Source organism: Pan paniscus, chromosome 4 (assembly GCF_029289425.2).
Source record: "Pan paniscus chromosome 4, NHGRI_mPanPan1-v2.0_pri, whole genome shotgun sequence".
Classification (NCBI taxonomy): Eukaryota; Metazoa; Chordata; class Mammalia; order Primates; family Hominidae; genus Pan; species Pan paniscus.
The window spans coordinates 117,712,708-117,739,154 of NC_073253.2; the positions used below are offsets into that span (position 1 = coordinate 117,712,708).

The following is a 26,447-nucleotide window of genomic DNA, read 5'->3' on the forward strand; positions in this document are numbered from 1 at the left end:
TGCTCTAAAGCCCCAGTGCTGAGGACAATAGACATTAAATTTCCCCATGTTCTCAAGGCACCAGAGAAACCACTACCAGGCAGACATCTGTCTCTCAAGTGGCAGGCTGCTCTTCCCCTAACTAGTAAATTTCATCCTCCAGGTATATGAAGAATAAGATAGATTTTTCAGGAATGGATTAGAATTCTTTGTGTAGGGAGTTGTAGGCTAGAGAGAGAATGCTGTGGTTCCCCCTTTCTCTGTAGTAGGACTGAGCTTCTCAAATGCATTCAAAAGGTCCAGAATTGGTTGGGAGTAGATTCAGATATTGGTCCTCTCCGCCCTTGGGCAGGCCACCCAGGGCCTTGATTGTCCAACCACTGCACCCAACAGCCTCAAGTAGCCTTATCTTTTTACCCTAACTTGCCTTCTAAATATTGTCATATCCAGTGTGTACAATGATGTCAAAAAGTTGGGGAGCTGAGCCACAGGAGAGGGGAAGGAGTCTCGACCCCCTGCCCCAAGCCACATGAAGGGTGCTCCAAGAAAGCTCCCTAGAGAGTGTAGGGTTCCTATGAGAAGAAGAGGTGACATCTCATCCCTCAGTTGAATACAGAGCTGCATGAAACTGGGCCAAACCCAGAGCTGCCATCCAAGTAGTGCATGGCAGGAAAGCCCAACAAGGGTCTCCAGGAGTCTGGAGTATATGTGAACATAAGACCCAATTGATCTTTCCACCTTGAAAATGTTGAATGCCCTCAGTGACAGAGCAAAAAGAGGGGATAGCTGAAGGAGGAGTAGCAGATGGAAGAGGCATGACAATGTGAGGAAAGGAAAGGCTTTGAATTGGAAACAAAGTCAAAGTTTAGACTTGGTCTAGAATTTTATTTACAGACATAAATCATTATTACCAGAATCAGACCAATTATACCATTATTATCATTGAAAGTGACCCGACATATATGGATTTATTCCCATATCTATCTGATATATAGGATAGGGAAATTGACAACATATGGTTGAAGGTCATGATTAGAGACAAGACTTTTACCTCATCAAGTTCATACGGTTCAAAATATGTTATGGTATATAACATGTAATACACTTTCTACCTTTAAGAAAGCAGTACTCTTTTTTTTTCTTTTTGGCTTACACGTGTGTTATTTTCCTATGTTGCAAACGCAGTGTGCTCAGTTATTCAACAGGTACTTACTGAGGCCCTCCTGGGTGCAAGATAGATGGTATCCAAAACAGAAAACTGAGAGGTGAGAACCAGTTGCTCAGGAAGGTAGAGGAGACTTGGGAAATGACAGGAGAATATATGGGGAAACTATAAATATAAAAGGCAAGAGATTTATGAAAACAAAAAGCAGAGATAATAGCAGAAATCTCTCTAGAGTGCCTACTCACATGAAACTGCTGTTTGGAGAACTAACTTGATAGGAAATAGTCCGGAGAGCTGAAAGTTTTTCTATTATTGTTGGCAAAGTGTGCATCTTCTAATTTAAGGCATCAAGTTTTTAAAAGAGTGATATGAAATTGGAGAGTGTAGGAGAGAAATTTAAATTCTTAACAGGTTCTGCAGAAATATTAAAGGAGTAGCATTTTTTTGTAAAGGAAATATGATTGAATAAACATTGAAAAATATGCTTTTCTATTTAACAAAACACTCTAATATTTAATAGTCTTGAAACAAACTTTTAATCAGCTAAGAAATGACTAAAGCCAAAGAAAGCCAGCTGATATCACTACGTGAGATTTTAGTTATTTTTCTTTTTAATATGTGAAGAGAGACAGTCTTTCCTTTTAGAGCGTTCATCACTCCACTTACACACAAATGATATTTTTGGCACTGGGTACCATGGAAGTGGAAACTTGGATAATCTTGGAAGGGGATCTGTCCACTGGGTGTGAAATTTAAAGAAAAAAAAGATAAGAGACTGAGAGTGAGCAAGGGACCCTATGAGGTGAGGAGGGGACTGAGTAAGGAAAACAATGGAAAGAAAACTGCAGAGGTCAGGGTCAAGGGGGAGTAATAACAGTGTGTGTTTATATAGCATCTCTTCAAGAGCTCTGAGAGCTCAATACTGACATGGTCTCTGTGACACTCCTGTGAGGTAGGTGGCAATGGCTTTGTGGTGAGTTGACCTTTCGTGGTGAGTGATCATAAACCAAAAGGAAAACGAAGCTCCTTAATGACCTCTCAGTCTAAGTAGTCTAAAAATTTAAATACTACAACTATTGCTTAGGGGAAAATACTGTCTACTACCCAGATTAATCCAGGTTTGCAGTCTCATCATGATATTGTCAAAGAATCTATCAGATTGTAGTGGTTGATTAATATTGATGTAATAACTTTTTGTGGAATCTAATAATATCACAGTATGGACACAAAATAGTTTGGATTTTTTTAAATTATTAATTTCAACCATGTTCCATCAAATTTCTCTCTCTCCACAACTAATGATACCTTGGCCAGATTCCGTAACTTTCTCCTTTCTTATGACTATTAAAATTTACTCCAAGCCACTTTAAAATCTCAGTCTTACTTCTGATTCAAAGCATTCTCCTTCCCACCCAGACTAGACTCAAGATTCAAGGGACTTGGAATGGGAGTGAGACATGCCTTTTTACACACCACTTTAGCTCCTATCCCCCTATCTCTTCTGGGCTGCAGTGTCAAGGACAAGAAGGAGGTATGAAGAGAAAAAGTCCAGTATCTCTTTGCTTAACTGGGAAAGGCATGCAACCTCCCTGAAAGTTGTCCCTGCTTCTTTGGCTGGCTGTGGTCACTGATGCCCTCTGTGCCAACCTTCAGATGCTGACTCTCCAGTGAGTGCCATGGTTGGGGTCTTCAGAGGGCCCTCTGGAGCCTTCCCCTCCTCCCCCATACAGTTCTCTCCACCTCTGGGGCAGCCTATTGCCAATCGTAGCCATAGAACCCTCTCCTCATTAAAGAGGTGATAAGAAGCTCACACAAAGCTTTCTTCTACAAAGCCTGCTCAATCCACAGACATGCCCTCACCATAGCCCATTGTGGGAGGGTGGGAGCTGCTTCACAGCCTCCCCACTCTCAGCCATGTCATTTCTTTCCAGTTCTTTTTATTCCTGATCAGGTTGGCTCAGCAACAAATAAACAGGTGTTATTTCAAAACCAATTACCAGAGACCAAATCCAGTTACTAGAGCCCAAGCAAATGAGAACAGGTAAGATTCCAGTCTCCCCCTCTTACAGGCATCTCTGACTATGAGTGATTCTCTTGGAGCCCAACCATGACAAGAGACAGAACTCCCCACCACAAAGACTGCACTGCATATCTCATAAAGGAGAGCACACTATGGACAGCCTCCTCCTCTCCTTCCCAGCCCCCTCCTTATGTGGGCTGCGGATGAGCATTGACAGTAGTAGGACTGGCTCTGCTACATCACCATAGACTCTGAAGGGAGGTGTGTGATATTGACTGCTGAAAGGTCCCTAGAGGCTCTCTCCATACTATTCAACGTTCTGTTACAGTCATTAAAAAATAATGTGTACAGAGATGTCCTGATACACATGTCCTTCATTTTCTGACAGACCTTGGTTGAATATGGAGCAAATGTCACCATGCAGAACCACGCTGGGGAAAAGCCCTCCCAGAGCGCTGAGCGGCAGGGGCACACCCTGTGCTCCAGGTACCTGGTGGTGGTGGAGACCTGCATGTCGCTGGCCTCTCAAGTGGTGAAGTTAACCAAGCAGCTAAAGGAGTAAGTGGCCTGTTGGTTCCATGAGAACCAAGTCTAACTCATTATTGTTGTACTTAGGCTTCAGCCCCATGCTGTGCTGAGCACTCTTCTTTCCAGTTGTACAGGGAATTCCTAGCATTCTCCTCTTCTGTTCTTCCATCCAAAGTCCTCACAGCCAGTGTTCGTGCTGAAGATGCCATCTCTGCAGAGGCAAAAGGATGTCTAAACAGTAAAGTGTACAGCAAGCTCCCAAAGCAGGGAATTTAAGCCAGTGGACAAGGCGAGAGAGCCTCTCTCTGTGTTCACAACTCAGGGCCAGATTACAGAGCACTGGAAGCACTCATAGGCATCATCTCCAAACTTTTGTCCTTAATATTTTAGGAATCATAAAGAACATGAGAGAGAGGAAAAGGCTAGAGATGGACCAATTTCCCAGTTTTCTCAAAAAGAAAAATGTGGGGGGGGAAATTACAGATAAATAACTTGGTGACTATCACCAGCAAATTTCTTATAAAAATTAATCAGATGATTCATGAATCCTCATAATAAAAAATAGTGCTCAGTCAGCATGAAGTTACTTAAAACACTCCACGACTAACTACAGTCAGTTCTTCCCTTGATAAGATTATTAAACTGGTACCAGTGCATGTCTGGGTGTCAGGGAAGTATTTCTGGGAGATTGTCATAATATGCTTAGAGAAAGAGGTCCCAGATGAAAGGTCATCAGGTAGGTCTCTGGCAAGTTGAAGGACTAAGGAGTTAACACCTGCCTGAGGGGAACCAAGGTCAGCCCTTGAAAAGCTCACCCATTAAATACAGTTTCCAGATTGGGGAGGGTTTCCTGAAAATCAGTCAGTATTCAAAGTAATGTTGACAGATTAGGAGGGTAAATCTTAAAAATTAAATTTTAGAGGGAAAATACTCTTACCTTTCAGTTTTACACATACACACACACACACATTTTTTTTTTCTGAATACAGCTGTACCCTAGAACTTAAAGTATAATTAAAAAAAAAAAAAGAAAAAAACCTTGGTTTTTTTCACCCAACCTTGGTTCGGTGAAAGACCTCGATTAATTAATTATAATCCATGCAACAATATGACAAGGCCTTGGACCCTCTGCCTCTTCTCTAAGCTTAGGGAAATGTCCCTTCTCTCTCTTCTTCCACTCTTTTGCCTTCAAGCTGCAAGTCTCTGTGCCCCTCTACCCCTCCCCCTGTCAATACTAGAATAATTTCTTTAATGAGTTTAGACTTCTAGAAAAAATAAATTAAAATTTGAAACTTGAAAAAAAGGGGTTACTGCCAACCATCCTTTGCCTAGTTACACAAAACTTCCCCAAGTTAGGTGAGCTAGGTAAACTTCAAGGTCTCAACGTAATCACAGGGAAAATGCACACAAATTAATAAGTCAGTAAGCTGTCTCCCCACAGTGAACACACTGTGCAAATGCCTTTATGGACATGTATAGATATTTCAAAAAAACAAGTTCCTAGAAAAGGAATTGCTAGAGCAAAAGACATACATATTTAAAATGTGGATAGATGTTAACTAATCTTTCCAAAAATGCTATACTAATGTCCACTCCCTCAAGTAATGTATGGACATATCCATAAAGAGGAACTTTAAAATGATCCAAAGGAATGTTTTTTCTAAAGGTTCATACTCAGAGAAGGGATCACAAAACATCCTCCTTCTTGTTCATAGCATGGAATCTACAAAACTTTCACGAGCTACAATTGCTGTTTTATTGGTGAACTGCTCAAAGTCAAAGTCTTGGCTGCTTTCTCAGTTGGTGATCCTGGGATAAAGTACACATATGTACTAGTAGACTGCAGTCCTTCAGTTGTCTCCAGAGCAGAATGCTGTGGACAGCTATAGTTGGGCCAATGACAAGATGAACTAAGAGAGGCTACGTTGTATACCCTAGTCTTTTACCTACTGTATATCTCGGTGAAGTTGGCAAAACTAGAAATGAATGGAGAAATCAACTTGGTACAGCCACAGTACACTGTGCCCTTCAGGCTCCCAGACACCAATAACATAGACAAGGACAGGAGAGAGGATGGAAAACACTAGTCTTCCCAGTCCAAAATTCTGGGGGAAGACAGTCTTGAGTGCCTTTTCCAACCTTCAGCAACATCTCAGAGTTAATAAACATACTTAATATTTAGAAATGGCAACCTTCAGCTCTACTGAAGTGCTAATCAACAAGCCTAGGTATTATGGGTGTCCCCGTCAAAAAAGTATGTTGGAATGTGACCTTATTTGGAGACAGCGCCTTTACAGAAGTTATCAAGCTACAGTGAGGTCATTAGGGTGGGTCCTACTCTGACTAGAGTCCTTATAATAGGAGAACATTTAGACACAGACATGCACACAGGGAGAATACCCGTAAACATGAAGGCAGGGATCAGGATGTGCATCTGCAAGCCAAAGAATGCCAAAGACTTCCAGCAAACCGTCAGAAGCTAGGAGAGAAGCAAGGAACAGCTTCTCCTCACAGCCTTCAGAGGGAGCCAGCCTGGCCAGCACCTTGATCTCAGACTTCCAGCCTCCAGAGCTGTGCGATAATAAACTTCTATTGTCTAAGCCACCCAGTTTGTGGTACTTCCTTACAGCAGCCCTGTCAAACTAATACAGTGGCCATCTGCCCATATATTTTCTTTTCTACAATTAAAGCTGATGAGTTCTTCCTGAGGGCTACTATAGAATCCAGAGAGTAGTCTTCCTTCTCCATTCATACCTGAGATTCAAGTTGTCAGTCAACCCAATTACCCCAAAATATTTTTCTTGACTGTGTCATAATTCACTTAAAGACACATAATAAGCCCTTTAAAAGCAGACGCTAATCTTTCTTCATCTGTTTTATCCCCTCAATAAATATTTTTCTTAAAGACATGTGACTTGCAATACCAGCTAGCAAAGTGGGAAAAGTAGAATGCTTTTATGTTTTTAGTTTTTATTTTTTTCATTAGACCAGAATCAGCAAATTATAGACTGTGGACCAAATCTAGCCCATCAGTTGTTTTCATAAATAAAATGTTACTGGAACACAGCCACACACATTCATTTGTCTATTGTGTAGGACTGATTTCATGCTGCAAAGGCAGAGTTGAGAAGTTGGGATACAATTGTATGGCTCACAGCCTAAAATATTTACTATTTGGCCCTTTAAGAAAAAGTTTGCTTGCTGGTTCCCACGTTAGACAATTGCATGTCAGTAGGTGAGTCTGGAAGAATGAGTGAGATAAAATGAGATCACAGACTTCTCTGGTCTTAGTGATGAAATGTTTGGACTAAAACTGATAGCTTCTGAGAAAAACAAAGTGCTTGGAGCTTATAGAAGAGTATTAGCAGAATCCGATCTCACATAATTAGATTTAGGCAGCTAATCGTTGCTGAGTATATGCAGTGACACTCAGCAAGGAGAACATTGGGCCAATATCTGAAGTACAGCAGTCATTTTAAGAAAATTTATGATATGTTTATTTAGTTACATGTCCTGGCTCATGAGAGCTGCTGTCATTTTTTTCTGCTAATTGTATTATTATAATAGTTTTCTATTGCTCTGTAACAAATTACCACAAGATTAGTGGCTTAAAACAGCATCAAATTTATCTTACAGTTCTGTGGGTCAAACCAAGCTAGGCAGAACACACCTGTAGTCCCCACTACTTGGGAAGCTGAGGAGGGAGCATCACTTGAGCCAGGGGTTCAAGTCCAGCCTGAGTAGCATAGCAAGACTCTGTCTCTAAAAAAATTTTTAATTAAAAAATTTTTTAATTCAAACAATTTAGGAAAAGTAAATATAACATTTTCAAGTATATCCTTCCATATTTTATATATATATCCTTCCACATTTTATATATGTATTTTTATATATATGTTATATATATTATATATAATATATATGTTATATATGTTACATATATTATATATAATATATGTTATATATGTTATATACATTATATATTATATATGTTATATATAATATGTTATATATAATATATAATATATATAATATATATGTTATATATAATATGTTATATATATTATATATAATATGTTATATATAATATATAACATATTATATATAACATATATTATATAATATGTTATATATATTATATATAATATATGTTATATATAATATATGTTATATATGTTATATATAATATATGGTATATATTATATATGTTATATATTATATGTTATATATTATATATGGTATATATATTATATATGGTATATATTATATATTATATATGTTATATATTATATATGTTATATATATTATATATGTTATATATTATATAAACATATATATTATATATGTTATATATTATATAAACATATATATTATATATGTTATATATTATATAAACATATATATTATATATGTTAATATATTATATAAACATATATATTATATATGTTAATATATTATATATAACATATATAATATATGTTATATATGTTATATATATTATATATGTTATATATATATTTTATATATATACACATACACACATACATGTGGGAAAGACAGAGTTAGTTTTCTTAAAAATGAGATTACAAGGTCAGGAGATCGAGACCATCCCGACTAACACGGTGAAACCCCATCTCTACTAAAAATACAAAAAATTAGCCTGGCGGAGTGGCGGGTGCCTGTAGTCCCAGCTACTCAGGAGGCTGAGGCAGGAGAATGGCGTGAACCCGGGAGGCGGAGCTTCCAGTGAGCCGAGATAGCACCACTGCAGTCCGGCCTGGGTGAAAGAGCAAGACTCCGACTCAAAAAAAAAATGAGGTTACAGATGCTCCTAAATTTACCGTGGGTTTACATCCCAATGAACACATCACAAATTGAAAATATCATAAGGTAAAAATGCATTTAATACACCCAACCTGTAGAACATCGTATCCTAGCCTAGCCTACCTTAAGCGTGTTCAGACCACTTACATTAGCCTACAGTTGGGCAAAATCATCTAACACAAATTGTACTTTATGATAAAGTTTTAATATCCCATGTAATGTATTGACTACTGTACTGAAAGTGAGAAAGAATGGCTGTATGGATACTCAAAGTACAGTTTCTACTGAATCCATATCACTTTCTCACCACTGTAAATTTGAAAAATCACAAGTTATAGTATAGTAAGTCAGAGATTGTATACTGCAAATAGTATTTTGTAGTTTCCTTTTTTATTTAATGAAAGTAAAGTATACTTCATATATACATATTTATATATATGAAACTATGCTTTATATCTACATTATATAGACATAATTAGGAAGACTTCTTCTATGTCCATAGATACTCAAACATATTATCATTTTAATAGCTGTCATTATAGAAATAATTATAATTTGTTCACTCAGACTTACTGCTAAGCATTTAGGTTACTTATAGTTTTTCATTAATATTGACAATACATATCTTTTTGGGGTACTTTTGATTGTTTCCTTAGGAAAATTTCTGAACTGTAAGGATGAATATTATGCACATTTTAAGGCTTTTGTATTTATTGCAACTTACTGGAAATTATTACGAAAAATATTATACACCCTAATTTATAGCAGTAACCAGTATCAGAGTCCTCATGTGTTTTGGTTGTTTTCCCCAGACAAACAGTAGAACGTGTCACGCTGCAGAACCAACTCCAACAATTTCTAGAAGCCCAGAAATCAGAGGGCAAGTCACTCCCTTCTTCACCCAGGTAATACCAGCACATTGTTGTTTAGCGTTCTTAAGTATCCTAAATTGTTAAGCCTTCTTCTGAACTTCCTTTGATATATTTTAAGAGGATGACAACAGAAAACATTTTCTTCTTATAAAGAGGAATAAAAATGAGAAATCACAGTGAAAAAGGCACTGGACCTAGAGTCTGAAGACCTACTCTATTCTCTGATTCTGCTATTTCTTCATTCCATGACTATAAACAAGTCATTTACTCTTTTGTAAGAATTGAATCTTTCAATTCTTCATCTGTGAAGTGGGAATAGGAGATATATATATATATATATCTTGATAAGTTTGTTGAAAATGGAATTAACTGAGAAAATTTATGCAAAATTGATGTATAAACAGTAAAACAGACAAATTTAGTAGTCATGGTAGTTATAGCCGAAGGCATAAGGCACCTTATAGCTGATACTATGGAGTACTTGCACATTGTTTTGAAAAGAAATTATGTACTTATCTGTATTCTGTTCCTATTTACTTGTACATTATTAGTGGCAGTAAAGACCATGTAGTGACTTGAGTCATTTCAACCCAGTAGGAAATCATCTCATATGTCCTTCATCTTCTTTTTAGTTCACCATCCTCACCTGCCTCCAGAAAGTCCCAGTGGAAATCTCCAGATGCAGAAGATGATTCTGTAGCCAAAAGCAAGCCAGGAGTCCAAGAGGGGATTCAGGTTCTTGGAAGCCTGTCAGCCTCCAGCCGGGCTAGACCCAAAGCAAAAGATGAAGATTCTGATAAAATCTTACGCCAGTTATTGGGAAAGGAAATCTCAGAAAATGTCTGCACCCAGGAAAAACTGTCCTTGGAATTCCAGGATGCTCAGGCTTCCTCTAGAAATTCTAAAAAGATCCCACTGGAGAAGAGGGAACTGAAGTTAGCCAGGCTGAGACAGCTGATGCAGAGGTCACTGAGTGAGTCTGACACAGACTCCAACAACTCTGAGGACCCCAAGACTACCCCAGTGAGGAAGGCTGACCGACCAAGGCCGCAGCCCATTGTAGAAAGCGTAGAGAGTATGGACAGCGCAGAAAGCCTGCACCTGATGATTAAGAAACACACCTTGGCATCAGGGGGACGCAGGTTTCCTTTCAGCATCAAGGCCTCCAAATCCCTGGATGGCCACAGCCCATCTCCCACCTCAGAGAGCAGCGAACCAGACTTAGAATCCCAGTATCCAGGCTCAGGGAGTATTCCTCCAAACCAGCCCTCTGGTGACCCTCAGCAGCCCAGCCCTGACAGCACTGCTGCCCAGAAAGTTGCCACAAGTCCCAAGAGTGCCCTCAAGTCTCCATCTTCCAAGCGCAGGACATCTCAGAACTTAAAACTGAGAGTTACCTTTGAGGAGCCTGTGGTGCAGATGGAGCAGCCTAGCCTTGAACTGAATGGAGAAAAAGACAAAGATAAGGGCAGGACTCTCCAGCGGACCTCCACAAGTAACGAATCAGGGGATCAACTGAAAAGGCCTTTTGGAGCCTTTCGATCTATCATGGAGACACTAAGTGGCAACCAAAACAATAATAATAACTACCAGGCAGCCAACCAGCTGAAAACCTCTACATTGCCCTTGACCTCACTTGGGAGGAAGACAGATGCCAAGGGAAACCCTGCCAGCTCCGCTAGCAAAGGAAAGAATAAGGCAGTAAGTGCTATTTGGAGAATATTCTTTTTTTTCCTTCAAATGGATTATGTTGTTCCTAATATCACAGATTGTGGGCCCACACTACCTTGAGGGAATCCCCAGGGAAAAAAAAATCCAAAGGGATGCATGGAAAGCCAAATTCATGTGTCTAATGAGACATGTCATGTTAGATACATACCCCTTGCTCTTCTTTTGGAAAATACTCTAAGAGAGAAAGGTTAAAAAAAAAATAAGAGATTATATTCTGGTCCGTAAATTTCCCTAAATGGCATAATCTTTAGGTGTTAGGGTCCTAGACTTGGAGGCATTTCTGCAAGATGAAACCACCAATTAGCGCAAGTTTAGTCCTGCATTGGCACTGATTCTGTCCCAAGGAAGAGTTTGTTCTCTTCATGTGATGGGATAGTTTATTCTCAGGCCCAATTAAAAAGTGCATAAATAGATGCTCTATTGCCAAAGACTTAACTACACAACTTTGGGATGACCTTTGAAATGAATACACCACAGGGACCTCCACATAGGTATTTTACAACACAGACTCCTAAGTGTTGATTGGAGCCTATAGGAGCCTGAAGTGCTTGCCAGTCCACAGGGGATGGCAGAGTATGCCATGAACTACATTTTATAATTGCCTTCACTGGAAACCCATGCACTATAATCTGTGATTTATATCCAGTGGATAGGCGATATGAACATCTTTTTAGGCAATGTTTCCTGCAAGCTTTGTGCTTGCCATGCCATTAAAAAATGGTATAGCAGCCAAAATGCAAAACTCTCTGTGGAATGGAATGACCTAGATCATTCTCCATGTGATCCAGATAAACCACCCAGTGGAGCTGCAGAATCTTTGTAATTTATCATTAGCTATAATGTTAGAATCCCATTACAATGAGGTCTAAGAACTGTCCAAATTCTTTTTGCAGTACCCAAACCAAGTTTTAGTGAGTATTTCTCTAATAAGTTGAACACCAAATTTTAAATTAAATATCAAATTCCTCTGTAAATTGTCCTTGTTATAGAAGACTATATCATGTATTTGTTTCAGCTAGAAAAGGCATACTCGTGCCCAAAACACCAGACCTTTTGGGTTAAATGTGTCAAAACTTAAGTCACTCAAATCAAAGTTTTCCAGGTAACTTACTGGGTTCTGCTGCTCAGTAGTAACAGAAGAATCATCTCAATTGCCCATGCTCCTTAAAGTACATACTAAGCCACTGTCCTCTAATCTATCTATCTTCCTGCATGCTTCATGTTTACTGGGACTTGTGCATGTGCTGAGCTTGTTGCATGTTTTCAGATGATTTTTAATTGCACCTCTCTAGGAAATGTACAGCAGCTGCATCAATCTTTCCTCTAACATGCTGATTGAAGAGCATCTGCGTAACGACACACGGTACGTGGTGCTAGGAGATATGCTGTGCGGCATTGACATGCTTTGCTTTGAATTGCATGAGCTTTTAAATCATGGACTTGGAGCACCTTTCATCAGGGGATAACACCAAGGAAGAAGAAAATTACAACTATTCCCCCAAGTAGAAGCAGGCACTGATGTAATGGTAACTAGGTCTTAGGTCGCTAGTCTGCCCTTGGAGGGCTTTATTCCAGTGTCAGCCAGAAGAATCTGCTCAGTTCACAAACTTTTGCTGTATTTCCTAGTTGACTTTGGCTTTCAATCTTTGTTTTAATGGAGTCAAGTATTAAGAAAGTATTGAAATTAAATTTCCTGTCATGGTGGAGTGAGTCAGCCTCCGATCAGAACTAGAACTTTGAAACAGAGCTTTAATTTTATTTCAGTGCTGATTACAAACCAAAAGCTCCTTTTATTACCATTTTGCTGATCTCAGGAGAAGCAAGGCCTTGCCATTCTGAAATTTCTCTATGTTAGCATTATGAACACGATTTCAGTCCATGAGCCAGGTTTATGAGTGCCCACTAATAAAACAAGGGCCTTTCTCAAATAAGACGTTTACAATTCAAAATGCATGGACTACATACCACAGAAAGGAGAGAATCGAGTCCCCAGTGGCTGGGCCACCTCCTTGGGCAAAGTTCTTCTGCAACATAGCTTTCATCTCCCTGTGGGATGAAACCAGTATGCCTTAATTGGTTTATTTCAGAAGAGTTACATCCCTAAACCCATTTTAAAAGACTATCACTTTTTTTTTTTTTTTTTGAAGACAGAGTCTCACTCTGTCACCTAGGCTGGAGTGCAGTGACACGATCTTGGCTCACTGCAACCTCTGCCTCCCGGGTTCAAGTGATACTCCTGCCTCAGCCTCCCGAGTAGCTGGGATCACAGGCCTGTGCCACCACATCTGGCTAATTTTTCTAATTTTAGTAGAATGGTGTTTTTCCACGTTGCTCAGGCTGGTCTCAAACTCCTGGCCTCAAATGATCCACCTGCCTCAGCCTTCCAAAGTGCTGGGTTTACAGGCGTGAGCCACCGCACCCAGTCATAAAAGACTATCACTTTTTAAATATTTAAACGAATTGAAAAATTATAACATGCCATTCAGCACTCTTCCAAAATCCTCCAAAGCATGCATGTGGGTAGGTGGATGGGTGGGTGTTGGTGTGGATGTATTTGTGTGTTGTGGGTATGAATTTTAGTTGAGAGTACTAAGTTGTAAGAAAGTCACTCTGCTTTTTTCTTCCTCTAAATCAAATTTAATCTGCTCTAAGTCTTTATTCAGGCTAGAGAGAAATTAAATCTCAGTCATTTTAGGGGATGCCCCTAGGGGGCTCATTAATTCAGTATGTTAAAGGAAGAACCTTGGAGCTTCAATATTTACTGGTCACCAGTGATCTGCTTGGGTCAGGCTCACATGTTGCCAGAAGTCAGGTGTCTGAACTGCTTCCGGCCTCACCGGGGCAGGGAATCTTGGCCAATGGTGAGAGCCCAATGCCTGGGGTGGGAAAGGAATAGAAAAAAAACATACTCATTCCCCTCCTAGACCTTGGTATTAGCCCACTTCTATTTCATTCCTCCTAACCTGGGTTCCTCACCCCTATGCCCTTCTCTGTCCCCATCTTGGGAGGAATGTGTTTTCTGGTGCCTGGAAAATTCTGGTTTTGTCCTTAAGCTGAAGTTACCAGCAACTCCCTGAGGCAAGAAAGCACAAATAGTTGGCAAACTCCTTGGGAAGGGGAAGAATACTTCTTATTTCTTCCAGGCTCCTACAGCAACAGGGAGCAAGACAATTAGTATCACAGTAGATTCTCCTGCCAGAAACATTTCATTCTGTCTTTTTATAAGAAAGGGAACAAAGCTGAGACATCTGTTATAATAGGATTACAAAAATCAGAGCACAAAATGAGGTTATGGGGCTACTCAGTTATCTGATGCTAGGTTAACACTTTCCTTCTCTAAGCTTAAGGAAAAGTCCTTCTAAAGGCTCAGTTTAGATTCACTGGCTTTACTTATTAACAGAGTTTAATTTCAACAATAAATACTTAGAAACCCCAAAATAAAAATATTCAATGTATTTAAATAAGCATCTTGACCCCTTCTCCTCATTACCCTGTAAATTAACCTATACTTTATCATGGTTGTCATTTGGCATGTGTTTCCATAGGAAGTGGAAACCTTAGTTCTTTCATGCTAGAAAGGAGAGGTTTCACTCACTCATAATCACACACAGACAGAGAGAACTAGGCCGGTTCACTCCTGAGATAAAGCAAGAATGGATCTCTCTGGCTGAAATAAAGATTCTTCTGATAAATTAAGACTAGAGTGGGAATGTGGGCCTGAAAAATACCTAGGCTTGCCTAATTTTGCCTGTGGGACCCCACTGCAAGAAGGAATGGAACTAAAGTGTTCATCTCTCAGCTATGACTCCAAATCTTGGCCCCAAAATTTGCCTGACCACCAAACGGCTCCTCTCAGGTAGCAGGGATGCCCAGAGTAGTATGACTTTGGAAGTCAGTGGCAGTCATTGGGTTGGAGTTGGGGCCAAATGTTATTGCCTCTACATGGCCCTATCAGCATATCCCTGGGGAAAAGAGTGAGGCAATGGATCCCGGTTCCAGGAATACATTGGAATTCCATTTTAGTTAAAAGAAATTGTTATTTTTTTCTGATAAAGGAAAAATAGGGACAATAAATATAACATTTTAAAGAATGTCTGCTCTGTGAGGGCTCTGTTTGCTGTTTATTTTTCTAAATTGTTCACAGCTTGATAGCAAAAATCTAAATTTCTTTTCAATGCCCTTTAAAATTAGATTCAACTCTATTCCTTTGAGCAGCATCCCCAGTGTGATTCAACTGCAGAGGATCACTTGGTTTATAACAAGCAGATTTATCTTTACTTTATCTTACAAAAGACAAGTTGTTTTTAAGTTATTGTAACTCCAAGGAAATGTTTGCAATTACTTGTCTTAAAATGCCAGTGAAACATTCATTTCCCAGAGTTTAAGTCCATCTGAGATCTTTAGGGCACAAAGTGAGCAGTGATTCCAGTTACTGATAGGCAAAAGGGCATAACCCCTGGCCACCACCAGTAACACCCACTTTGACCACAGTGGCACAGTTGCCTGAGGGGTTAGGAAACGCCTAATCCTAGCACCAGCATTAGCATAGAGTCCTTAAAAATCATATAGCAATAAACACCATTAGTGTGGGTTTTACTGCCAAGGTATTAGCCACACTGGGAACTTCATACTGAGAGCCAAGAGCTGGTATCAAATATTTTGCATAGATCTTAAGGTTGTTCAGCAGCCACTTCAAAGAGACTGGTCTGCTTCGCCAGTAGTGAGATGACATCTACTATAGTAATGGTCATCTGCTGTGCCCCTTAGAGAGTCAGAGTTTAGGGTATCATTCCCCCACCCCTAACACACACAAACACACATTTCTGTCCTTATTGCCAGGACATCATACTAAACAGAAAAAGGAACAAAGATGTGGAAGACATTGGGAAGTAAAGGTGAGGCCCTGGCTGAAACCTGCTCCCAACCAGAGCATATCCTCAGCCCCACTAAAAAGCATTTCCAGAATCCTGATGGGAAAATGCAGCCGGTGCAACAAGACCCTGGTGCTGCTGAACAAATGTCTCCTTGCCATCATTTCTCTATATATTATCAAATAACCATATTTTAATCTTGCTTTCATTTTTTGACCTTAAAATGTTAACATTATTTTTAACTCATATGCTTGATTCTTGAAAGGATAATGATAAACCTACTCAAAGATGTGGAAGACATTGGGAAGTAAAGGTGAGGCCCTGGCTGAAACCTGCTCCCAACCAGAGCATATCCTCAGCCCCAGTAAAAAGCATTTCCAGAATCCTGATGGGAAAATGCAGCCGGTGCAACAAGACCCTGGTGCTGCTGAACAAATGTCTCCTTGCCATCATTTCTCTATATATTATCAAATAACCATATTTTAATCTTGCTTTCATTTTTTGACCTTAAAATGTTAACATTATTTTTAACTCATATGCTTGATTCTTGAAAGGATAATGATAAACCTACTCAATCATGTAGGTGTTGTTACCAAACTATGTAATATATGTTGAGTGCATCCTTCCAGAGACAGACAAATCTCACCAATGCAACAGTTCAGAAAAGTTTGTTAAAGCTGTTAATGAAAAAGTATTTAGTAAAGTAGTTGGTGCTTAACACTATAGACATTTGAGTTTTTGCTCAGAAACTGTAGTTTCATGTTTTTTATTTTTGTTTTGTTTTGTTTTGTTTTGTTTTGTTTTTGAGAAAGGGTTTTACTCTGTCACCCAGGCTGGAGTGCAGTGGTGCGATCTTGGCTCACTGCAACCTCCACCGCCCAGGCTCAGGCAATTTTCCTGCCTCAGCCTCCTGAGTAGCTAGGATTACAGGTGTATGCCACTACCACCCAGCTAATTTTTGTCTTTTTAGTAGAGACGAGGTTTCACCCTGTTGGCCAGGCTGGTCTTGAACTCCTGACCTCAGATGATCCACCTGCCTCAGCCTCCCAAAGTGTTGGGATTACAAGTGTGAGCCACTGCAACCAGCCTGTAGTTTCATGTTCTAAGCCCTGAACGGAAGTATAATTTTCTGTTTGCCTTTCTAACCTGCTGGCATCAGGCTGCATGCCCAATGAGCAAAAGTTGAAAGACAACAGCCAGGTGCCTGAAGTTGGATGATTGCCTCTGCTCCAGAATCCCTTAGAGCAGCACTGACCCTCCCAGCTCCCATGCTTCCCCAGGTACTCTGTGCTCTCCCACAGTGTACCCCCAGGTGCTCCGTGGTTCCTCCCCGCCAATGCTTCCCCAAGTGTTCTGTCTGTGTCCCCACCCAACCCCGCCAACTCTTTCTCTCTCTCTCACTCTCTCTCTCTCTTTCCTGCCTCCTCATGCTTCCTTAGGTGTTCTGTGTTCTCTGTCCTGCCCACACCCACCTCAGCCTCGCCTGTAGTTTCAAAGTATTTTCAGAAAGAAAACCCTCATTTTATACCATGACTTGGAGAAGAAGAGGAGGCCTTGAACTATTTCTTCACATGAATTAAGTGACAGTTCCTTCTTTCAAATGTGCCAGGTTTTGGGGTTTCTATTGACCATTGCACAGTAGAATTACAGGGAATTGTTGCCAATAAGGCAGAGTCTTGTGTATAAAGAAAAAATGTCCATGTTATGAGAAGCCAGAATGATCACATCTTCCCAGTGTCTAAGCACAATTTAGCAAAGTCTTTATAGAGGCTGGCAGAGTTCCCAAGATGGATGCACAAATGGGGTGTCTTTTCATAAGCTCCTTACACTGGGAAAAGGAGAAAGCAGATTGCACCACAAGAAGACAGTGAAACAGTTTAGTTAGTGTCAAAGTATGATATGTTGAGACATAAAAAAGGCAGGGAAGACCCTCGTACTCTCTTAAATCACTATTCCAGGGAGGCAGGAAATGAATGTGTGGAGTTTGTGAACACCCATGAACCAACAGTAGGAAGACAACAGGAAGAGAACTGCCTTGGACACCAAAATCTTCCCACCAGACCACTTGCTTTCAACAAGCCGCTCCTGATTTAAGGATAGTCAGAAAACCTAAGGACAACTCACTTCTCCACCCCCACCCTCCTTTCCTTATTCCCCAGAGATCCAGTTTTGAATTGTGTGACCTCAAAGCACATACATGTTCTATTAATGTCATATTTGCACCACACGTCTGCCACCACTAGAGGCATCTTTGTACTTTAAAAGAACAGAGCCTGCCTGCATCTCTTAAGGCTGGAGTTTCAAAGAAGCAATAGGTTAGTTGAGTTTAAAAATACCAAATAGGGACTTTACACAGCCACTTTCCAGTGCCTTCATCAAGTATCCTTCCTCCGGCCAGTCACTGGTGCTCTTCGTCCCCACGCTGAGGACAGCGCGGATGGACAATCTTCCTAATGCCACATCCCTGGATGGCCGGGCCACTCTGCAAATATTTTCAGCTCCCACACATTTTGCTCTGCCAGGATAAGGCCTGATTCCTTCACTCAGGGAGATCATAATCAAGAGAGAATGAAAATAGGATTCAAGTAAAACATGGCAAGCTCTGTGAAAAAGGCCTAAGAGCTTCATGAAAATAGCAACCCCCAATAGCACCTTTGTACTCCACGTGTACTCCCAGTGTCTTGCTTGGTGCCTGGTGCATGATAGAGACTTCATAGATATTTGGAGAGAGGTGAAGCTAGAGAGAGGAAAAGTGGAAGAAGAGAGAAAAATATGAATAAAAAAAGGACTGAGCCTGTCTTCCCACAGCGGGGAAAAATGGTGTGTTCTTTATCAATATTGGCCTTCTGGTCACAAGTCCACCTACCCACAGTGAGTTTCCATTTGGGCACTTCAAATACAAGTTTTCATGCCTTGAACCAAAATCCATTTCTTAGTAGATGAGACTTATAGATGTGCTCTCAGTCAAAACTCTGAGGGAGATCACAGAAAATAGCAAGGTTTCCCTGTTTTGGTTATCAGCGGAAATGTCGTGCGTGCCGTGGACCATTCTACATGGATGCTGTAAGTTGCAGTCTGGTCACCATGGACTGTGGAAATCTGCAATCCATGCCTAGATGAGTCAGCAAGTTAGAACACTTGAAAAACTGTTATTTAAATTTAAGCTTTTTTTCTTTCCAATTTTGGTCACTCAGAATGTGATTTCATATCCAAAAATGAAATAGAGGAGTAGCAAATTATCTGAATAATTCATGCCAGAATTACCCAAACACTTTCGTTCTTTGAATACTGTTAATTTGGGACTAGGTAATTGAAGGGTTCAGGGAGGATTGAATTATCCTGATATTTTTCAGATAAATGCCTCAAGTTAATATTTTACTTGGTACAGACTTAGCTCTAATCATAAGGGGTTTTGTCCTGCAGAAAGAGTGCTCATTTTAGTGTTTTTGACCACAGCACCTCTTATATTAAAGCAGAAATGCCCATCAAAGTCTAAACTTTATTATCTTTAGACTATGACCAAAACCTTCTTTTAAATGTTCTATTTTAATTTATTGTTAAAGTGATATAGATACTTATAAGAGTAATACTAGCATTATAATAAAGACTGATGTGCCCTGTGCCAAACCCACCCCCTTCCCTAGCCTCACTCTTTTGAATCGACCATTCGCTTTTCCTTCAGGTGTTTTCTCTAGTATTCTCTATTTCTAAGTAACATGCTCATACAGATTTTCAGTTTCAAATAGTATCCCTGTTATCTACTGGCATTCTACTATAGAAAATCAAAATGATAGCACTTATAAACACTTATAAAGCACATACAGTATCCCAGAGAATATTTCAGGTGCTTTACACATATGTACTATTTTAATCTTCTCAATGACACTATGTGGCAGATACTTTTTTTTTTTTTTTAAGAAACAGGGTCTTGCTCAGTCACCTAGGCTGCAGTGCAGTCGTGTGATCTTGGCTCATAGCATCCTCTAACTTCTGGGCTCAAGAGATCCTCCCACTTCAGCCTCCTGAGCAGCTAGAACTACCAGCATGTGCCACCCCACCCAGCCAAGCAGATACTATTATTATCCTAATTTTGCATATTGGAAACTGAGACATAGAATGATTACATATCTTGCCCAAGATTACATAGTAATGATGGCAATAAATTGTGGAGCCAGGATTTGAACTCAGTCTGGCTCCTAAATCCGTATTTTTAACAATGAGCCAAATGTGTCTAGCTCCATTTTAGCATCCAACAATCCAACACTGCACCTTTTCTCTCTTTTTCTGTCTCTCTCTTTCCCTCTCTTTCCTATCTCTCACACACGCACCTACACACATGCACACATTCCTGCTTCCTCTTCCTCCCACCCCCATGAATATAGTTGTATCACTCTAAAGAGCTAAATCAGTATTCAGTGTTAATTATCATTATGGTTATTTAAATATTAATCACAAGGACTCATTGTGTTGTCCTATGTTATATTTTCTTTCTCATACAATTTTATGTTTGCCATGGAAATAATTTTGGTTTCTTAATTTACAATGCGTTTCTAAACACTCTGCTGAAGACCAAACCATCTTTTAGCACCCTCAGACAGCTCAGGTGTTTGTCAGTTTCTCTCTGTTCATGGAGACCCCTCCTCCTGCCCCCATCTTCACTGCTGCCTCCTGGCACTGCCACACAGCTATCATCCTGGAGTCTCTCATGCACATCATCCTGGGAATTCCTTGTGCTTCTCTCCTGTTTAGACTCTGTTTCCTGAACCTGTCTTTTCCTTTCTATTTTGTTTATTCTCATGCTTCAGTCATATATCTTCCCACCCAAGGAAGGTAAATAGGTGCTAATTTTTTTGAGACCCTGACAGTCTGAAAATATCTTCAATTTACCAGATTGAGTGTTTGACTCAGTATAGGATTCTAGGTGGGAAATTATTCTCTTTCAGAATCTTGAACACATCATTTCATTTTCTTTTGCTTCTAATGTGTCTGTTGAGAAGCCCTATTCTTCTCTGCCAATGGCTTGGAAGATTTTATGATTTCTTCTTTATCTCCAATATTTTGATTTTTTGATGCTTTGCCATGATGTGGGTCTGTTTTCATTCCTGGGCTGTGGGCACTCAGCAAGCTTTTTCAATCTGGAACCCTCAGTACTTCAGTTCTGGGAAATGTTTTGTACAATTTCTTTGAAAATTTTCTCTTCTCCAATTTCTCTGTTCCCTCTTTTGAAAATCCTCTTATTCTAATGTTAGACACACTGGACTGATCCTCAGATTTTCTAATGATTCTTCTCTATTTTTCCATACTTTGACTTTTTCTAGTTTGAATCTCTAATATATTTACTGAAACTTGCCTTTCAATCTTGCTATTGAATTTTTTATTTCTGTTATAATAATATTAATTTCCAACATCACTTTACTGGTCTTCTCTTTGTTCCTTTTTTATAGCTGTTTTTTTTTTTTTCTTTTTCTTTTTGAGACAGAGTCTTGCTCTGTCACCCAGGCTGGAGTGCAATGGTGTGATCTTGGCTCACTGCAACCTCTGCCTCCTGGGTTCAAGTGATTCTTATGCCTCAGCCTCCATAACTGGGACTACAGCCACCACACCTGGCTAATTTTTGTATTTTTGGTAGAGACAGGGTTTCGCCATGTTGGCCAAGCTGGTCTCGAACTCCTGACCTCAACTGATCTACCTGCCTCAGCCTCCCAAAATGTTGGGATTACAGGCATGAGCCACCATGCCCGGCTTTTATAGAGTTTTATGTGCAAATCTTATTTAAATTTTTGCAGTCAAATACAAATGCGTATCTTTATCTTCCTTTTTACAATAAAGGTGTCGCCCTGTATACACAGTTTGGTTTCTTGCTTTTTTTTAACCTGACATGTTGGAGGACTTTATGTGTTAGTATATAGAGAGCTTCTTCATTCTTTAACATAGTTGCTATCATCTTCAGAAGTACACGGTGCTTCTAATTCCTGCATCTGGTAGTGCAAATCAGTTAGTTGGATTCCCTGACTGTAAGCTTGGGTTTTTGCTTTTCCTTCTCTGCTAAATCAACTCTAAATGTTCATCCACCTTTTTGTTTCTGAAATACCATTGACATTTTGTCTGTTGTATCCTCTCCTCCCATTTCCCTTATTCATCTAAATTTGTGCCTTTTTTATTTATTTTATTTCAGTGTTATTTTGCAGGATATGGAGGACAAATGTGTGTATTCAATCCATCATGTTTAATTGGAATCTCTCGCACATCTTTTAGCCAACTAGATTTTTCTTTCACCTCTTCCCTTTCCCTTTCTTGCCCATGGACAGCTCTCTAAAGTTCCAGTTAGAGGAAAAATAAAAATAAGAATTATAACTTTCAGATGATGATGATGATGATGGTGATCAAATATATTCCAGCACACTGAAAATAGGCTTCATGGTCTTTGTGAGCAAGCACAATTTTGAGACTCTGGAGCCATGCCTGGGGTTCTCCTGCATCCAAATGTGGTCTCATAATAGCTAGTATCATTACCAGAAAGTGTTTTTGTCTGGTGTAGCAACAAGAAGTAATTTAGTAATATGTGGCCTTGTCCACCCTCAGAATATAGCTCCTCTCTGAAGATTTTACACCCAGAATGGGAGTAATACCTCATGAAAATGATTGCACCTACCCAAGGGAAAATTTATTTGAAAAGCAAAGCTGTTCCAAGGCTCGAGTTTGTACTCTTTTCCCGCAGACTTAGCAGGTATCAAGTACTGAGGGAAAAGGAGCATATTGTTCTTTAGCTTTTTCTTTTTCCTATAGATTTATCTACTTATGATCTTTCAACATGCTATTACTCAGTAATCACACACCAAAAAGCATTCTTCTTTAAACTTTTAAGGCTCAAGCTTATTGGAGAATAAAAGTGTCACCAGTGAATCTATTTAAATAAAATAAAAATATTTTGTTTATACTCAGCCAACAATACTATACTTCCTATCTTGTTTAACTCTGATAAAATTCCCTTGACTGTAAAATGCATTTCAATCAGTATGGTTGAGAAATTATTTCCATAGCTGAGTTAAAGAGTGTTTAGTAAGTGTGTGTTATTACAGGACTATTGCTTTCATTGTTTAAAGAGTAGTTTACATGAAAAGAGAATAATTTGCGTATTGGAATGAAGTGTTCTTCAGTGTGGTTTGTGTGAGGATAATTTCCATTTTTTGGTGAGCTGTTTAGTGGTATTGTCTTGTAACTTGACCATAGTTTTATCTAATTTTGGCCTGTGGTTTCTCTTCTGCTTAGGCATAATGACATCAATAGAAAAATGAAGAAATCCTACAGCATAAAGCACATTGCTGAGCCGGAGTCAAAAGAACTCTTCTTGTAAATCACTTTTTAAATTTTCTCTCACTGATGCCCTTTGGAAATTATTGGAAATTTCTGGACTATCCTCTTTGGAAAGAGAACCATGAAAACAATGCCTCACCAGCAGAAGAACAGAATATCAGGATGCCTTAAATTTATAGTAGTAGACTGTAAAAGATTCATTTTGGGGTGATATCTGTATATATAACTTGTTTTTTTAAAAGATGCCATTTAAAAGCATGATTGGGAAAATGTATGTTTTTTAAGAGTAGATTGATTCACCCTACCCACAGGACGTTCACCAAGCCACTGATGCCATTTTATATTTCATCAATTGCATGAGTATTTGCTAATGTTGATTGAACCTCCCTTTCCCCATAATGTGGGCAGATTTGGCTCAGCTCCTTCATGAGATCAGGTCAGTGGTATTGTTTCTGTCAAGAGTGTTTTTTCTGTCATTTCTACTTTTTGTATAAAGGAAATAAAACAATGTTAACAGCCACCTATAAGCTTGGGGCACCTACTTTCTAACAAATCTGTGATGTTCTGATTTCTAAGGGACTTTGCAAGTATTTTGATTGCTGATATTTGATTTCAGGAACAAACTGCTCAGTTTAGCAGTTTTCCCATAGGGGTCAAATAAAACATTCTATATTTCATTAAGTACTAAAGGATCAGACAAGTATATAAAGTAAGTCAGTTCCTTCTGCCTTCTCAAATCTCAGTGTTGACATGGGAAAATATTAAGGAGAACTAAGGATTTAGCCCCTTCTTGGGTCACTTTTTTCTGCCTCTGACACATTATGAGACCTGTCTAATCCCTTTAGGAGACAGTGTGGAGCCCGAGTTCATAACAGCCCCATTGTTGATGCAACTCCTTCACTCCATGTAAGTGGTAAGTTCCAGAAGGCTTCCTCCTATCATGTAAAAATATATTTCTGTTGAAACTTCAAGAGTTTTATTTTCAAAGTGTTGGCATGGCCTATAAGAGGCCTGTCAAGTTTTAGTTTAAAAGTAGAATGTATTCTTACCAGTAGGAGGGAACACTGTATGCTATTATAGTTAGTAGCAATGTTACTGCAGCCAAATCAGTCGAATGTGAACCATTCCTGTATCCTGGTGCAGAGAGCAGATAAAATCACTGAATTAAGAGATAATCTTGCATATGTAGGTCATCTGACAAACTTGGGCTTGATGAGATGCAATTAGGTATAGAATGAGCTAATAATACCTTAGTGCCTTTTATGTACCAGACACTATTATGTGGCGATGTTACTACTCTCATTTTATAGATTAGAAAACAAAAGTTTGAAATGTCTTAAGACCTGGTTCCCAGGTAACACTACCAGTAAATCGTATAACTAGGCTTTGGTATGTATTTGCCTATTATCCCCACTGCACTAATGAACCTACACTGTGCTGTCTGCCTAGTGCACTGACTGCTGGACTCGCACACAGGAGGCATGAGTTCTGGTGCTGGCTCTTCTTCTAACAGTCCTTTGATCTCAGGCAAGGGACGTTGCCCTGCCCAGGAAATCTGGAAAGGGCAAGACAGGCCTACATGCACATCGAGGAGAAGTTTCCTTTCGAACTTACAGAGCAACACATCTGTGAATTTCAGTCCATGTGCTATGTCCTTGTCCGGGTCCTGTGAGTTGCTACTGTTAGAGCCTGGTGCCATGTGTGAACCTTCATTTATCACATGGTCTTTTTCTCAAACGAGATGCCCTCGCTCTGATTTATGGCCCCTTGGCCCTATCCACCCACTTTGATTTCTTCCTCATATTTCACTACTTTGTCCTATTGCTTGAGATTCTAATAGAGAATTTATGGCAAGCACATGTGAAATGTAGACTCCTGTGTTTTCTTTCTGCTTAGTGCAGAGGAGGTGATGGTGAGGTCACACAGCCAACCTTTGGGATTTGGCCAAAATGAAGCCTCAAAGAAAGAGGACCCAGCGAGTGCTCTCTCTGTCTCCCAGAGGTCCCAGTTTTGTTCTTAAACTGTGTTTTTAAATGTGAAAGATGAAGGGGGCTAGGCAGAGATTTCATAAGCCACATAGAGTTCCCAATTAAACATAGCAAAGAAAATTTCAAGAGTTTGAAAGAAAGAGATGTTACTTTGACTTAGAAAACCCTGGCAATTCAGTTGTTCAGTGACACTAGCATTTTAGCTTCTGCAGTATGAGTACAAAAGAGCAAAGAATAAAAAAGGTAAAATAGGGAAGTTGAGCAGATTCAGATCAGCCCAAGAAATCTGGGCTGATAATGCATTCTGTTTAATGATGTTGCTAGGATACTAAAAATAATGGCCCTTAAATTATACATGTACCTATCTTTACTGTCTAAGTTCCTTATGAAATTGATACATTATGGTTGCTTGAAATTAGTACAAATGATGTTTTCCTTACAACAAACTTAGTTTTGTCCACCATTTTTTAAATGAAAATACACAAAACTCGTTTATTTTTTTCTAGAAATTGAGAAGCATTAGCATGTTAAAGAAAGTGAGAGTGTGTTTCCTTTTAGTGAGCAGAGCTTTGAGGCCCCTGTCCCAACTGCCACCCAATGGGCTAGTAAAATGAGTAAAGCTCTATCTGCATGCCTAATTACATGCAGCAGAGTAGGAAACTCAGCTCCATTGTAAAAAAAAACAATCACATCTGTCAGCATCTTTTAAAGACTGGCTTCTTTTATGTCACTAAAGGGACTTATACTGCCAAAGTTCAACGCAGCAAATTAAGAATGTTTCTTAGAAAAGATAACAAGATACCAAACTGTCACCACTTTCAGTGGATTAAATTCCCATTATTTATTCTTGTAAAACAGTATCAAGACTTCAAATCAAATAAGAAAGTTCTAGATGTGCATCACAGGGTTGGAAGTGGGGATGAGGCTTTCAAAAGATATCTTCAAGTAAGACTGACAATTATTTTTCTCAAAATGAATAATTATAAGCAAAATTATGGTACAGGCTAGAGGAAATAATTATAAATATTTAAATAACTCCCTAAAAGACTCCTTGATACAAACTAGATTAAATATTTTTTCTTCAGCAGCCACCTATATCCTTAATGTTGAATTAAGTTAATAGAGCTAAGTAAGCCTAAGGAACTACTGCAACAG

At 39.3% G+C, this 26,447-nt stretch overlaps 1 protein-coding gene and 1 long non-coding RNA gene across 18 annotated transcripts in view; one reads left to right on the top strand and one right to left on the bottom strand.

Annotated features, from left to right (window-relative positions):
- SNCAIP (synuclein alpha interacting protein) overlaps positions 1-23,988 on the top strand; it is a 154,989-nt gene extending 131,001 nt beyond the window's left edge. For 8 of the 17 annotated variants that reach the window (XM_055112575.1, XM_034960402.2, XM_055112577.1 and 5 more), the window contains 5 exons: positions 3,553-3,722; positions 9,329-9,421; positions 10,021-11,089; positions 12,412-12,482; positions 23,260-23,833. In XM_055112575.1, the coding sequence (XP_054968550.1) occupies positions 3,553-3,722; positions 9,329-9,421; positions 10,021-11,089; positions 12,412-12,482; positions 23,260-23,344 (1,488 nt within the window). In that variant the 3' untranslated portion in view covers positions 23,345-23,833. Of the gene's footprint in view, positions 1-3,552; positions 3,723-9,328; positions 9,422-10,020; positions 11,090-12,411; positions 12,483-23,259 lie in introns of all 17 variants that reach the window. The other 9 variants (XM_055112579.1, XM_055112578.2, XM_055112583.2 and 6 more) reach the window with 5 other exon arrangements.
- The window catches only part of LOC130541540 (uncharacterized), a 43,639-nt gene that overhangs the window by 4,517 nt on the left and 12,675 nt on the right, over positions 1-26,447 (bottom strand). Inside the window, exons 3-5 of the long non-coding RNA XR_008955608.1 lie at positions 13,862-13,995; positions 11,268-11,293; positions 10,035-10,154 (exon numbers count right to left, since the gene is read on the bottom strand). This is a non-coding gene — a long non-coding RNA (uncharacterized LOC130541540). The remainder of the gene's footprint in view (positions 1-10,034; positions 10,155-11,267; positions 11,294-13,861; positions 13,996-26,447) is intronic.